The sequence below is a fragment of the Somniosus microcephalus genome, chromosome 22, assembly GCF_052327205.1.
Source record: "Somniosus microcephalus isolate GS21.2 chromosome 22, FLI_Smic_1.0, whole genome shotgun sequence".
Taxonomy (NCBI): domain Eukaryota; kingdom Metazoa; phylum Chordata; class Chondrichthyes; order Squaliformes; family Somniosidae; genus Somniosus; species Somniosus microcephalus.
In genome coordinates, this window is record NC_141008.1 from 68,061,939 (window position 1) to 68,078,472 (window position 16,534).

The 16,534-nt window shown below is 46.6% G+C and overlaps 1 protein-coding gene across 3 annotated transcripts in view; it reads left to right on the forward strand.

Moving 5' to 3' along the window:
- Nucleotides 1–16,534, forward strand: part of sez6b (seizure related 6 homolog b) — a 996,456-nt gene that overhangs the window by 894,622 nt on the left and 85,300 nt on the right. For all 3 annotated transcript variants that reach the window (XM_085965010.1, XM_085965009.1, XM_085965011.1), the window contains exon 11: nt 6,611–6,805. In XM_085965010.1, the coding sequence (XP_085821136.1) occupies nt 6,611–6,805 (195 nt within the window). The remainder of the gene's footprint in view (nt 1–6,610; nt 6,806–16,534) is intronic.

A 16,534-nucleotide genomic window follows, 5' to 3' on the forward strand; every position in this document is an offset into this window, starting at 1 on the left:
CTTTACACACGCGCAACTCTGGGGGAAAAAAAAAGGAATTTCACTGCGCACAGCGCTGCCTGTGCAGTCGCGCGTGTTCTGCCTCTTAACCCCTTGGGTCAGAGGACAGGAAATGCCGGTTTTCAGCGCATGCGCTGTGCATGCTGAAAACCGGCAATTCCTCCGGGCACACGCGTGAGTACCCCGTCCTTACTCACACGTTGTGCCCGGAATTACTGGGCCAATGTTAAATGCTTTCAAACTTTGAATGTTGACTTATAATGTAACGGTTAAACTTTTCTGGTAAATTGAAATCCTTCAAAGCCGGAATTGGACTCCGAATATTCAGAGTTTCAAAGTCTTGTTTTTTTTTAATGTTGTCACTGCGACAATTTTCTGTGCCACCATTATCATCACTGCTGCCTGTTAGGTGGTGTAAGCTTGGTACTTGGTGTAAGCTTGGTACTTGGTGTAATGCGTGGTTTCAACATGTTTGTTCCTTCCTTCTCACCTTTCTTCTACTACCAATGCTTGGTTAGGGCACCAGTAGCTGAACCCAACTGATTCCAATCTATCTTGAATACTTTCTTTAGGCAAAAGACCACTGACTGCAGGTGGAAGTGAGACCCCCATCTCTCTCTCTCACACACACTCTCACACACACATCCATACAGTCTTTCACCAGGCTCTTCATTCATGGTTGAGCACTCAAACCATGTCCCACACTAACACAGAGCACAAGATAAGAAGAAAGACTTCCATTTATATCGTGCCTTTCATGACATCCCAAAGCGGTTTACAGCCATTGAAGTACTTTTGAAGTGTTGTAATGTAGAAACCGCGGCAGCCAATTTGGGCACAGCAAGGTCCATCAAACAGCAACGTGATAATGGCCAGATAATCTGTTTCAATGATGTTGGTTAAATATTGGGATATAAATATTGGCCAGGACACTGAGGAGAACTCCCCCGCTCTTCTTCCAAAAAATGCAATGAGATCTTTTACGTCCACCTGAAAGAGCAAATGGGGCCCCAGCTTATGTCTCCTCCGAAAGACAGCCCCTCTGACAGTGCTGCACACCCTCAGCACTGCACTGGAGTGTCGGCCTATATTTTGTGCTCAAGTCTCTGGAGTGGGACTTGAACGCACAACCTTCTGACTCAGAGGCGAGGGTGCTGCCCACTGATCCAACGCTCCCATGTGTGTATTCCACACCTTCTGCAACTTCCCTTTACTGCCATCTTTGTCCATCCAGCTTCTCTGGTGTGTTCAAAGTGATTATTCCAAATGGAAACTCAGCATTAGCTATCAATGTGTTGACCTTAAAAATGTTCAGCATTAGCTTCATGCCATGCATCATGTCCCATCGCTTTTCCCAGTACACTGCTGGCACCAGTCAAATTCAACATATGGTTACATGAGAGATGAAAATTCATCAAGGTTTCGTCCATATTCCCAATCTGAGACAGTTGATATTGCGTTTCTTTATGACATATTAAGTGGACATTGTCCACTTTCACTCCAGGTCTTTCTACATCTTCTGGGTTGCTTTAGTGCATTGTTAGTGTAACAATAAGTGTCAGTTTGTGATGTTGGTGCCCTAGCCAGCAGGCACAATAGAAATGTCACTTATAATTTGCAGCCGTTGTCAATTTTAATGTGCTCAGTGTCGGCACACATTCTTCCAGAATGGAATACCATGCACAGTGAGGAGCTGCACACCCATGGAATAAACAGGCTATCTCCACAGTGGCACTGAACTGCAGATTTTCACTGAACTGTATAGAGCTGTCCTGACTCATTTACACCATGTGTGTCATGAGTTCTAGTCTTTCATAACCAGAGGGCACAGATTTAAGGTGATTGGCAAAAGAACCGGAGGCGACGTGAGGGAAAACTTTTTTACGCAGCGAGTGGTCGGGATTTGCAATGCGCTGCCTGATAGGGTGGTGGACACAGATGCAATAGTCGCCTTCAAAAGGGAATTGGATAAATTCTTGAAGCAGAATTAAGTTCCAGGGATATGGGGGAAGAGAGGGGGTGTGGGACTGACTAAAGAGCCAGCATAGACTCGATGGGCCAAATGACCTCCTTCTGTGTTGTACTATTTGGGAAAGATCTTGTTCACTTTCCCATCCCCAGTGGCAACTCCCTTCTTCCAAAACACCACAAAGTTTCCGACTGATTTCTATCTATGTTGACCTGTTTTAGGTCAGGGTACTGTACATTGTTTGACTCCCATGCGTTTGTCTCGGTTAAAGTGCCTCAGGTTGCCTTAACTAAACGGATGCTGCTTCTACATTGGTGTCGGTGGAATGTTTACACCTCCAGTTCCTGAAGCACAGGTCTAATGCAAACCTGCCAAATTCACCAACACTGACATCCAACTGAAGGCTCAGTTTTTTTTTAAAAAGCAGGTCTTCCTGATGCTGGCCTTACTGAATCTGGCTGTCCTACATGAGGCATATATTAGGGTAACTGCCAGCTGGGTGAGACTTACTGTTGGTGGCGCAAACAACCCAATACCAATATAAATGCAGCCTGATGGACTACACCAAAATCCAGATTATAGCTCACAGCAGCATATCAATCACCCCCTCATCTTTAAGGTTGCTGCTTTGGTTAGGAAGCTCACACTGGTCATTCCATTCCTTTATATTCAAAGGGCACACAAGCAAACATGAAGGGTTGACTTATGCACCAGAGTTTCTGATCTCTAGCCCTTCTTAGTTGTCCTGCAGTGTTTTGGTAACCCAGTTAATCATATCTTAGAAGTACGTACGTATTTAGGGCAGAAACTCTCAGAGTACGCTGTCGTAATCCGCCTACCGACCATAGAGCACATATACCAGAAACGCTGTCTACGGAGGTCACGGTCCATCATCAAAGACCCTACCCACCCCAGCCACAGTCTGTTCGCCCTCCTGCCATCTGGGAGACGCTACAGATGCATTTGCACCCGTACGACCAGATTTAGGAACAGCTAAATCCTACTGAACTCCACAAATAAACTCTAAAGCCTGCACATCTGCCAATGCACTTTATTATGGTTATGTTTATGTTAATGTATTACAAGCCAAATGTATGTTGAATGCTTAAATGTCTTAATCTAAATGTACACTCTCGGGAGCCGCAAGCCTACATTTCGTTGTACTGCACTTGTGCACTAACAATGACAATAAAAGTTGATTTGATTGATTTGATTTGAAAGGCCCCGGAAGTTCCAGAGCGAAATCCAGAACTTGCGATCTGTCAAGGTACGCCTTGACAGATCATCCGAACTGCATGGAAACTCTGTATTGCTGGCGCAGAGTGGGGCTATTTGCCCAGCAACTGCCCAGCAATTGCTCACGCAACTCTTACGGCTGGTAAAATCAGGCGTAAGGCCTGCTTTCATCAGCGTAAGGGTATATATCAGGTTTAAATAAAACCTTTAAAAATCCAAAATAATGCACATAGACTTTAAATGAGTTTATGCAAATGTTGGCCTGGATTAAGATGTCTAAAATTATTTATTAAAAACTTACATTTTTATTGAGGTTGGTGTAATCAAGGAACTTATGAATAAAATTGCAATTCAGCACAATTTATATTTATTAGAATTCTGTACATTGTATAATTATTTGGGGATTCCATTGCATATCATTAGGGGATTCCCTTCGTAAATGACTGCAATGGAATCCTCCTTTGTGATTGGAGGACCGGGCCCACGTGATCCCAGGGAGGCATCCGAACCGCCTGCGTCCCTGGGATCCCTGGGCCTTCACGCTGCCATCCGCCTGGAAGCCCGAGACCGGAACTCTAGGCAGCCTGGATACCAGGAGGTAGGTTGGTAAAGGTTTCATGGGTCAGAGGCCTACTCCGGAGGTACGCCTCCCACCCCAATTTCTAGCCCTTGCAAATTTTCCGTTCTCAGTAATTTGGCTTCTCTTGCTGCCCTCTATTTCATACATTTCAGTGGCAATTTGGGTATGATTTTTTTTAAAAAGCAACACTTGCATTCAGGAAATGCTGCAGGTGTTTTATGCTTGTGTGCTTGTTTCCCACAGTGCTCTTTTATAGTGCCTGGTTTTAGACATTTACTGACTATGACTCCATTATGTTCCAAAAATAAATATATTTTAAAAGCTGAAAGGGAATTTAGTTCTCCTGGGTTTCAAGCTCGTGCCAGCGACTAACACAAAGGGCAATAGTGCTCACTGTGCAAAATTAAAGGGCAACTGTCTTCTTATTGCACTGTCCTGTGATGTCAATTCTTGTGAAATATAGCTTGCACAAAGTAATTTGCCTGCAATAGTGAAATAATTGTCATCTACATACATTACTGAAGTATATGATGCAGAAAAAGTCAACCACATAAATTGCACATTCATCTTTTGCTAATACAGTACCATTCATTCTACTCGCCCTACATATCAACGAATTAATTATTGCAATGTTAATTGAGCCAGATTGAATTGTAACCATTAGAGCGCCTTAAACAGCTAATTGAGCATAATTAGTCTGCAAGTTAAAATATCTCACAGCTTGTACAACGTGCACATAAATTGCAGGATACATTTAGGAGCCAATTATACACGAGAGGTACTCGAATAATAACAAATTGATGAGGTAGGAATTGCACCGAATTTCACAGACGTGTGGCCTAAAATCTCTTCAAGCGGTCAAATTTGTTATCGTAATGTTACAGTGTTGGCATAGAAACCTTTTGGTGGGGGCAATGAAAATTAGGAACAGTGGTTATTCAAAATAAACACGTGGTTAGCTATGCAAGGGGATGTGGGTGTAGAGGCCTAGATCTTTCAGTTGGACATAACCCTGGTGGAAGGCAGGTTAGAACTTCTGCCCACAACAAGGATAAGCCCCAGACACTAACCAAATTCATGTGGTCGGGATTGTGTACATCATTTTGGTTGGATTCCACTGCCTTCCATCTGGAAGCCAGAAAATAGTTGTGACAGGCCTCAAGGTCCTGCTGCATTGTGGCATAGCCTTGAGCTGTGCGCAGAGTATTAATAATTTTACTCTTTTTTAAAACCACCTTAGCCCTATGATCCTTTGTACAGACTTTAAAACCCTTTAATTTGTAAACACCCTGTGACGTCCATAGCCAGTTGAACTTCAGAGACTTGAGCACATAATCTAGGCTGACGCTCCGATCCAATATCTAGGGAATGCCGTACTTTCAGAAGTGCCATTAGCACTGGTTCATGAGTTCTCTCAAATCACTGAAAATCAGACACTGTTAACAACTCCCACTTGGTGTATAAAAATAGTGACATGACCCGACATGATTAAAGTCACCAAATGACGAGTGTTTTTTACATTAAATTAAATTCAAGTTCCTCACCATGGAAGGTGATGATTATGGACATGTCGGGCGCTTCGGGGTAAGTCAGAAGAAGTTTAATTGAATCCACGGTAAAGTAAGAGGCATTCATTTGTTTCCCTGCTCTTTGGATCTCTTGTCTGTCATTTTTTGGAATTCAAAATGAGACACAATCAGAATCCAAGTCTTTGGTTAGTTATCATCAAGGACAGACGTATCACATCGAGTCGAGAGCAAAGGTGGACTTCTAGAATATATAAAAATAAAACAGAATTTTGCTTCAACAAAATTTGCAATGCCTACCCTGCGATGTAGATGTACTGGTTCAGTCTTTTATTTCTGAAACTGTGGCGCAGGTTCTTGATTCTCTCAGTTTAATTACCTGTGAGAAATGGGCCAGACTTTACTGTGAAAATAACAGCGAGGCTAACGGCGCTCACCATTATGTATGTGCGAATCAGGCAACAAATTCAGGCGCGCGCAGACGCACTGCTAAACGTGGAAGTTGTTCCGAGATGTGCTGCCCCTCCGTAAACTGCGCGAAAACGCCATCTCACCGTCTGGCTCCCCATGCCAAGGTATTGAACGGCGTGAGGCTCCTGTACTGATGTCGTAGATACGGACTAAACTCGCCACAAGAAGTTGGGGCTTGTCCATTTCAGTCTAAGTACCCTTACTACCGGCGTGACCGTCTTAACAACCTCTCTGGCACTGAAAATTAATTATTACAATTGTGGAGTCTCATTCCTTCAGATTTTAATTATTATTGGAGATATAAAAAAAATGTAAATTACATTTTTTTTTTTTTACTTTGTCTTCCTGTCTCTCTTTCTCTCTCCCTTAATCCAATCTTTCTTTCCCTCTCTTTATTTGGCTTTCTGTACCTGATTTGACATTGAATTAACTATCCTAACTGACACTTCCTGGTTCAGACTCTGCGCTGCTCAGGAGCTGTTCTTCAATCTGATTGGTTAATGAGATACAGAGTTGTTTGGCCGGTTCACACAGGTCCCAGATGCCCTGTAGAGGATGCTGCGCTGTTTCGATGTGCCACCTACAGCATCTTGCCGTGCAAAAACTCATGGAGATGAATGGGCAAGGGCGAATCTAGCGCACGGCGGCCGTCGCTCGTTCGCTGGCTGGTTACAGTAAATTGGGGCCCATTATCTCTGCCGTCCCGACAATGAAAAAGATGTCATGATACAAACATTTTTTTCGCACATTCTTTTGGATGCTGCTTAAATCTGAACTACCATCAGCCTGGTGGAACACCTTTGTGACCACGGTGAATTTCTTCCACAGAGGTTTTGAGAAACGATACCTGCCCAGAACTGCCCGAAATTCCGAACGGCTGGAAAACAACTTCCCATCCTGAATTAATCCATGGAACCGTGGTGACGTACCAGTGCTACCCAGGATACGAGCTCATCGGGACAGACATCCTTATGTGCCAGTGGGATTTGTCGTGGAGTGGGGACCACCCAACATGCGAGAAGAGTGAGTTATTTCTTGGACTTCTCCCTTCTTACCATCCCGTACTAATGTGGTTATTTTATCCACCTCATGATATTTATATGGAGCGAGGGATAATCTCAGAAAATTTCTAACCCCGCTCCAGTATAGGCTATGACCTTTCTTGCCTCCTCAGCTGTGAAGCGTTGGAAGCAGTTCAGAGAAAGTTTACGAGACTAATACCTGGAATGGGCGGGTTGTCTTATGAGGAAAGGCTGGACAGGCTAGGCTTGTATCCGCTGGAGTTTAGAAGAGTCAGAGGTGACTTGATTGAAACATATAAGATCCTGAGGGGTCTGGACAGGGTGGATGTGGAGAGGATGTTTCCTCTTGTGGGAGAATCTAGAACTAGGGGTCACTGTTTAAAAAGAAGGGGTCACCCAGTTAAGACAGAGATGAGGAGAAATTTTTTCTCACAGAGGGTCGTGAGTCTTTGGAACTCTCTTCCTCAGAGGCCGGTGGAAGCAGAGTCTTTGAATATTTTTAAGGCAGAGGTAGATACATTCTTGATAAGCAAGGAGGTGAAAGGTTATCGGGGGTAGGCGAGAATGTGGAGTAATCAGATCAGCCATGATCTTATTGAATGGCGGAGCAGGCTTGAAGGGGCCGAGTGGCCTACTCCTGCTCCTAATTCGTATGTTCGTATGACTGTCAGTACTGAGAATATATTTGAGATTTCCACATTTATCTCTTTGCCACGAGAAGACGCATGAATTTGTATGTGCCTTGGTACTTTCACAGCTGACGATTTCTCTGTAGTGTTGCCCCTTGAATCGAGAAAGACCCAATCTTTGTGTAAAATCCCACCTGAAATGCGAGCACAGCCATTCAACGCGACAAGAACTTGTGTGAGTTTAAGTTAAAAGAACAACTGAGACAGGGATCTCAGCGGGAGACTTGATGAATGTGTTCACAGTTGCACAACACACCAGTCAGACACACACACACACTCAGGGTGGCACAAAGTAATGGTTAGTGTAAGCCCCTGTAGTGATAATGTAAAATAATAAATAAGGACAAAATCATTTTAAACCCTTGCTCTGTATCATACAAGAAAGGATTCAGTTTGTAAACATGCACAAATTTTCCCCTTTTTTTATATACGTATATATTTAGCTGAGTCATATTTAAAGCATAATCACTTGGTTGCAACACTGGGATATTTTATGAATGTGTTGGACAACAGAGCATCAGGGAACAGATGCCTTCACACTGCATTCTGAAGCAGCAGGCTCCCAGTCTCGGTCATAATGTCGCTGCACATCACTGAATTCAGGCCAGGCACTTCCTGGAGGAGGGGGGAGGCTGCGGCAACAGTAACATATATAGTTCCTTTAACAGAAAAATGTCCCAAGGTGCTTCGCAGAGATGTAAGCAAATATATATCTATCTATCTATCTATCTATCTATCTATCTATCTATCTATTATATATATAACAGTATGTCTCTCTGTCTGTCTGTCTCTCTGTCTGTCTGTCTGTCCGGCTATACAATCAAAAGTTATAAAGCGTACCTACACATGTGTTGTATCAAAAGAAAGCTCATCATTAGGGGACTCTTGTAGGCATATTTACTTTTTGGTCGGACAAAAATTGTTCGCACATTGTACAAAAAACCTTCAAAATTCCACTCATTATCCACTCATTAGCATTGAGTGACGTCAAGGTCGACCAATCCTGTGCCGTCATGATTGACCAATCCTACAGTTCAGTCACCTGATGGTTGACCAATCGGTGTGTGTGTGGGCGGGACTAATCGTTTTCATCTCAGGGATCTGTCAGCCATTATACAGCAGCCAGGGCAGCTCAAAACTTTGGTAATCCAGGTCAGTTTCTTTTTTAAAAAAAATAAGATTTACCAAAAATGTTTTATAAGTACTTTAGCTTTCATCTTTGAAGGTATTAAAAGCTAGAAATGTTTAGGTTAAAAAACAGTGCAAAATGGGCCTAGGCGTCTCCAACTGCCGACAGCCCAAATCCAGTCCCAGGCTCCCGGCCCACACATCCACCAGGCCCAAAAAAGCCCTGGAAACTGCCGACAACCCAAATCCAGTCCCAGGCTTCCGGCCCACACATCCACCAGCCCAAAAAATTGCCCTGCAACGCGGGGCTCCCCTGCTAGTATATAGATATAGATGCCAAGCCAAAGAAGGAGATATTAGGAAGGGGTCAAAGGCTTTTGTCAAAGCGTTAGGTTTTCTGGAGGGTCTTAAAGGAGGCGAGGGAGGGAATCCCAGAGCGTGGGGCCTTGTTGGCTGAAGGCACAACCACCAATCGTGGGGAAAAGGGAAGGAGCAAAATGGCCGAGTCTGAGGAACGGAGAGTTTGGGTGATTGTGATGGGTTGTAGGGCTGGAGGAAGTTACAGAGATGGAGGGAGGTGGGGCAAATGAGGCCAAAGAACACAAAAATGAGAATTTTAAATTAAGCATGGAGGGCCCCGTGTAGTTGAGGACAGGGGTGATGGGCAAGCAGGAGTCAGTGGAAGATAGGGTAGAGGCTGCACAGTTTTGGATGAAGGGAATGGGAGGCCGTCCAGGAGCACAATGGAATAGCCGAGTCTGGAGGCTACATGGACATGGATGAAGGTCTCAGCAGCAGATTGGCTGAGGTGGAGCAGAGGTGAACGATGGTAGAGATAGGAGAGTGTGTTTTTGATGGAGCGGATACAGAGTCAGCAGCTCAGCTCAGGGTCAAATAGGATGTGAAGGTTGCAAACAGCCTTGTTCAGCCTGCGACAGTGGTTGGGGGGGGCGGAGGGGGGCGGAGGAGGGCGGGAGGATAGAATTGGTGGCATGGGTGAAGAATGTGTGGTGGTGGTGGCCAAAGACGCTGGTTTCAGACTTCCGAGTGTTTAGCTGGAGGAAATTGCAGCTCATCCAAGATTGGACGTCGGGTAAGGAGCCTGACACCACAGAGGAGGGGTCGAGAGAGGTGGTGGAGGGGTCGAGAGAGTTGGTGAAGAGGTCAAGAGAGGTGGTGAAGGGGTCGAGAGAGTTGGTGGAGAGGTAGAGCTGGGTGTCATCAGGGTACATGTAATCGTTAACCCCTTGGAGGTGGGGGATTTTAACCCCCCCCCTCCCCATGACGAGGGAGGGCTAAATTAGTAAGAATGTGAAACGTGCCCCTAACCCACCGTAAACATGCCAACTTCCAGTTTAAATGCCACAGGTCTGGAGACATCCGCGTAACCGCTCTGGAGAGGCGGGTCAGTGATTATAATATTTAAATGAGGCTCCATTCCTCAGATTTTGGGAGCCGCTTGAATTTAACGGATGCGGGCTGGGTTTCCCAGGACTAAGGAAACTTACTGCTTACCGACAGGAGAACCTCACCCTGAGATGTTCCCAGTCCTCCCTTACTAAAGTGCAAAGGCAATGGTTTATCAGACTAAGCAGCATTAAGTTACTATCATGCACAGGCTTTCAGTGCTTTTGTGTCATTGTAACATGGAAGGAATATTCCTCATGCAAATTTTTTGAATGTTTAAAAAAAAATAGATTCGACTCCCACTGAATAATAAAAAATACAGCATTATTGCTTCCCCGCACTCAGCCCTCCCTCCCACCCTCCCTCGCTGGCAGCCACAGATCCCAACCCTGACAAGTGCTTCCAACACCACAGACCTCCCCTCCCCCAAGTGGTCCTAAGCCTTGCCTATTTGGTGACCCCAGCCACTAACTTCTCCCAACCCGAGTCCCCCTGAAGTACTCTACCCCCCTCCCCCTCCCCCCCACAAGACCCAATCCCTCTCCCCACTGCAGTACATATCCTCCAGCTCCCCATGAGCACACCTCATGAGCAGTGCCATGGAAAACCTACAGTGTGCATCGGGTATGATATTTAAACCCAAATCTCTTCGTTCTTAACCCATTCACGTTGATTTCTTTGTTGGGTAGTTGGATCTTGCCAACAAATATGAAACCTTTTTGTTCTAGCGGAACAACAGGTGTAATTGACATAACTGAAGTATTTTTCCGCAACCGAGGATTCCCCTCTACCGTGGTTGAGACCGCCCTCGACCGTGTCAGTTCTATCTCCCGCACCTCTGCCCTCACCCCTGCCCCTCCCTCCCGGAACCACGATAGGGTTCCCCTTGTCCTCACCTTTCACCCCACCAGCCTCCACATTCAACGGATCATCCTCCGGCATTTCCGCTACCTCCAAAGTGATCCCACCACCAAACGTATCTTCCCCTCCCCTCCCCTTTCAGTATTCCGCAGGGACCGCTCTCTCCGAGACACCCTAGTCCACTCCTCTATCACCCCAAACAGCCCTTCCCCTTCGCCTGGCACCTTCCCGTGCAAGCGGAGGAGATGTAACACCTGCCCCTATACCTCCCCCCTCCCCACTGTCCAGGGCCCCAAACACCCCTTCCAGGTGAAACAGCGATTTACTTGTACTTCTCGCAATCTAGTATACTGTATTCGCTGCTCACGATGCGGTCTCCTCTACATTGGGGAGACCAAACGCAGATTGGGTGACCGCTTTGCGGAACACCTCCGTTCAGTCCGTAAGGGTGACCCCGAGCTTCCGGTCGCCTGTCATTTCAATTCACCGCTCCATTCCCACTCGGACCTCACCGTCCTTGGCCTCTTGTACTGTTCCACGGAAGCTCAACGTAAACTCGAGGAACAGCACCTCATCTTCCGATTAGGCACTCTGCAGCCTTCCGGTCTCAATATTGAGTTCAACAATTTCAGATCATAACCTCGGCCCCTATTTCATTTTCACTTATATTTTTCCACTCCTTTCCTTCCCCCCCCACTTTCCTTTTGTTTCTCTCTCACACCTGGCAGCTATCTTTTACCCTGCCAGTACACTTTACACCTAATCACAGCCTATTACCATCTCGTCTAGCTTCTAATCTCTTTTACTTCTTTTGGTTCTTTTATTCTTTTGTCCGATCGCAGCCCTGCCTTCGATCTAGTTCCTTTTCTCTCCAGTTTTGAAGAAGGGTCAAACCCGAAACGTCAACTCAAATTTCTCTCCACGGATGTTGCCTGACTTGCTGAGTTTTTCCAGCATTTTCTGTTGTTATTTCGGATTTCCAACATCTGCAGTATTTTGCTATCGTATCAACCAAGTGTGATATTTCCCAAAATCCGGTGCACATGGTACCTATCGACTATTGTCTGCTGCAAATAGAACCCGAGGATTGGTTCGTCGACACCAGGTAAGTGCGAGCAGCCATTTTCTGCTGCCCAATTTAGGAGTACTTGTTTACCGACTGGCTTTCGGAATTTGTCAACAATAAATGGTGACCAAACTATCTTCTGCCACCGTTTTGCATAATCCAGTGAGCACAGCAACAGCAAGTTTGTATGTATAATGACTTGACGTACTGGGGTACGGTTCTGCTGCTTTCTTACAATCTGGCTGCATTCCACATCCGTGCTTCCTTGGTCAAGAGCCGAGAGTTGCTGACATTACATCAAATCTTCAAATACAGTCATTTATGTGGCAAACCTCTAATCTCCTGGTGCTGAAAGCTGTTATTACTGACACACATAATCTCAATACAGTATGAACTGTAGCGCCATCTACACTCAGTATGATGCAGTGCAAGTGCCAATCATGTCAAGAGGAAAGGCGAGTTACGATGAAGGCTGTAAAGCAGATCACCAGGACCAAATGACTGAATCTTTTAGATAAACACAGAATTATGACCCAAACCGTTCTTTTTAAACAAACTCTGAGCTGTACATTTTGTAAATCACACTATCTGTCACTGTATAAACAAAACAAATGAGCGTGTTCAATAGTGACCCGATACGAGGCAGCTTTTAATGTTCTGGAAAAGTGACTTTTGACAAAATCGGGACTAATTAGACCAAATGTATTCCGAGAGCCCAGCTGGGAGCTGGATGTGCCTCTTTGATGTCTGTGCTTTTTCGGATGTTGGTTTAAACCCACAGTCACTGAAATGCTGCCGCTCTGAGGGCCCTTTGTGCTGCACGAGTGATTGGTTCGTACTCTGAAGTAAACATTATGAAGTAGCCCGGCAGTGCGTTGTTTTGATGCACTGAGAGTAGCAGCCCCGCAGCCTTGTGCTCCTGTGCTGCCTCACTTAGTGAGTTCCCCATCCCATCTCATCGCAGGCAGGCGCTGAGGGGGAGAAGTAACTTAACCTAAGCAAATTTACTCCTCCCCTCTCTGCACCTGCTTAATATCTGTTACATCGCCAGCTTTTTCCAGTTCTGATGAAGGGTCCCAGACCCGAAACGTTAACTCTGTTTCTCTCTCCACGGATGCTGCCTGGCCGGCTGAGAGTTTCCAGCGTTTTCTGTTGTTATTTCAGCTGGCCACTGTTTGGTGTGTGGTGTGGTCCACCCTCAACTCCCGTGAGCGTGATGACAGTTTCCGTTCTTTAATGGAATGTTTCATTTTAAGACAACTTTGGATCACAAAACATATATGGATGAGGATTAAGCCCATCATAATTCCTTCATCTCGTAAAATGCTACAGTAGAAAGGACCTATTTCCCTTAGCAGAGGAGTCAAAAATTTAAAGTAATTGGGGGAAGGTTTAGAGGGGTTTTGAGGGGAAATTTCTTCACCCAGAGGGTTGTGGGGGTCTGGAACTCACTGCCTGAAAGGGTGGTGGAGGCAGGAACCCTAACCACATTTAAAAAGTACTTGGATGTGCACTTGGGATGCTCTAACCTGCAGGGCTACGGACCAAGAGCTGGGAAGTGGGATTAGGCTGGGTAGCTCTTTGTCGGCCGGCGCGGACACGATGGGCCGAAATGGCCTCCTTCCGTGCTGTAACTTTCTATGATTCTATGCTCCCATCACAGTCTCCCAATTGTTTCTCAAATGACTCCCAAGGTTTTCCACTGGGAAGTCCATCAGTGCCTCAGAGGCAATCAGTCCTGCTCAATGGTGCAAGATCTAACCCCACAGGCTCGCACAGTTTAAAGAGGAACTGAAAAGGCCAATACTTTACAGCACAGTCACGATTACTGTTTCACCCTGGCATAATAAGCCTCCTGGTGCTCTTGTGAGGTTGAGGCTGTGGCACGTTGCTGGGGCAGTGTAGCGGGGAGCTTATCTCTGCATCTCATCCCATGCTGAGTGCTTGATGCTGAAAGTCAGGGGACGATTTCCGTCGTGACCGGGACGCCATTTTGGTCTCTCTCCGCGTTGATTCCGCCAGTTCCTCAACCCGCCCACAAGTCAGGAGGTGACCATTTCCAGTGGTATTTAAAGGAATCCTCAGCTGATCTCCAGTAAAATGCGGCATTTTTTTGGGAGAGATTTTGCTTGTGGTATTTGGTTACTTGGACCATTTCAGAGTGCTTGTAGTGCCTGTTGAACGTTGTAGAACTTTTAAGGGGCTTTTGGCAACATGCTTTTTTCATCATTGGGGGGGGGGGGGGTCGATCCTTCTTGCAACTGCACTCTGGCAAGAGGAGGAGGAAGGAGTGCATGGAGCTACAGGTGCAGGAAGAGCAAATAGAAGGAGGAATCCTTAACCTCCCAACATAATGTCGAAGCCCAGGACAGCAATTCTCTGAGGAGCAGTGCATAAGGAGGCTGGGCTTCTCTAAGGAGGCTGTCACAGAGTTGGGTCACTTCTGCAGCGACTCCTGTATCCAGCTAACACTGCATTGTCCGTAGCAGCCAAGGTCACTGCAACCCTCAGCTTACTTGCCTGTGGTTATTTCATGGCTGCCACAGGGGAGATCTGTAACATCAGTCAGCCGGCAGCTCATGCCAGTGTTCGGTTGGTGACTGATGCATGGTTGCTGGAGCAAATACTTTCATCACTTTCCCCATGGACAGCCAGAAGCAGCAGTTTAGGCCTCTGGGCTTTCCTGAAATTACAAGATTCCCTCAAGTCCAGGCACGTCATTGACTGCCCCCATGGTGCTCTGCGAGCTCCTTCAGACGAGCCCAGTGTTGTCATGAATCACAAGGGCTTCCACTCCATTAATATATAACTAGTGTGTGACCACCAGCAGCATATCATGCAGCTGCCATGATGCTTTTATCTTGCCCCAGTCCTCCATCTCCGCCCCCCACCCCGCCCACTTTACCCCTGCACACTTGGCCGATGACTCCTCTCAGGAACCCAGGCTCGACGACCGAATTGCGCTACCATCAGGTCCATGGCTCAACTAGAGCTCTCCTCGAGTACTGCCTGGACGGAGCTGCTGGCGTACAACAATACAGCTCACACAGAGTGTGCTGGCGTACGACAATACAGCTCACACAGAGTGTGCTGGTGTACAACAATACAGCTCACACAGAGTGTGCTGGTGTACGACAATACAGCTCACACAGAGTGTGCTGGTGTACGACAATACAGCTCACACAGAGTGTGCTGGTGTACGACAATACAGCTCACACAGAGTGTGCTGGTGTACTACAATACAGCTCACACAGAGTGTGCTGGTGTACTACAATACAGCTCACACAGAGTGTGCTGGTGTACGACAATACAGCTCACACAGAGTGTGCTGGTGTACGACAATACAGCTCACACAGAGTGTGCTGGTGTACTACAATACAGCTCACACAGAGTGTGCTGGTGTACGACAATACAGCTCACACAGAGTGTGCTGGCGTACGACAATACAGCTCACACAGAGTGTGCTGGTGTACTACAATACAGCTCACACAGAGTGTGCTGGTGTACGACAATACAGCTCACACAGAGTGTGCTGGTGTACGACAATACAGCTCACACAGAGTGTGCTGGTGTACGACAATACAGCTCACACAGAGTGTGCTGGTGTACTACAATACAGCTCACACACTCTGGGCCAGATTTTCAGTGTGCCGTGAGGCGGGCTTTTAGGCGTGCGGGGGGCAAAAATCCCAATTTTGGGGGTCCCGACACCATGCCGCCCAAAACCCGCCTCCACGTAAGTTTCCAAGGAGGCGGGTACCCGCCCCGCACTGGGACATGCCGACCCGAGGTCGTTAACAGGCAGTTTTTAGCCTAATCCCTATTTTGAGGGGTGTCGTGTGGGATTCCCGACGGCTCCAAACCACGCCAGGTGAGAGCAGGCAGGCCATCGGGTTGAAGGACTTGGAGGGGTCGCGATGTTGGTGCTCAGGTGAGTGATGGGTGCATGAGTGCAAAGATAAGTGTGTTTGGTGTGTCTAAAGTGTGTAAAGAAGTTTAAATTACCTGTACTTACCTTTACAGCCTTCCTTCCTCTAGGCTTCGGGAGTCCATCATTCAACCGGCACTGAAAGCAGAATGGCCGCGAGCTGTCAAAAGTGACAGCCTGCAGCTTTTAGTGCCGGTAGGAGTTCTAACTGAGTCTGCATAGAAGGACTCGGGTTAGAACTCAGACTGTCAGTGTTTGACAGCTTCAAACAGCTGTGAAACACTGATATTTCATCTGTCAGCGCGCCCTGACAGATGAAATTTCAGTCTGTGACGTCACCTGTTGCCGGGTGGCCCTTAATTGGCCTGCTGAGCCCGCTGGGCGGGCTCAACAAGGTCAATCAAGGGAAAATCGTGTGGATTGGCCGGACGTCGATGGAGGCGGGACTAAAACCCGAAAGTTGTAGTCCCACCTCCTTCCTGACTGCTGGAGGAAAATCCAGCCCAGAGTGTGCTGGTGTACTACAGTACAGCTCACACAGTGTGTGTGTTGGTGTACTACAATACAGCTCACACAGAGTGTGTGCTGGTGTACTACAATACAGCTCACACAGAGTGTGTGCTGGTGTACTACAAACAGCTCACACAGAGT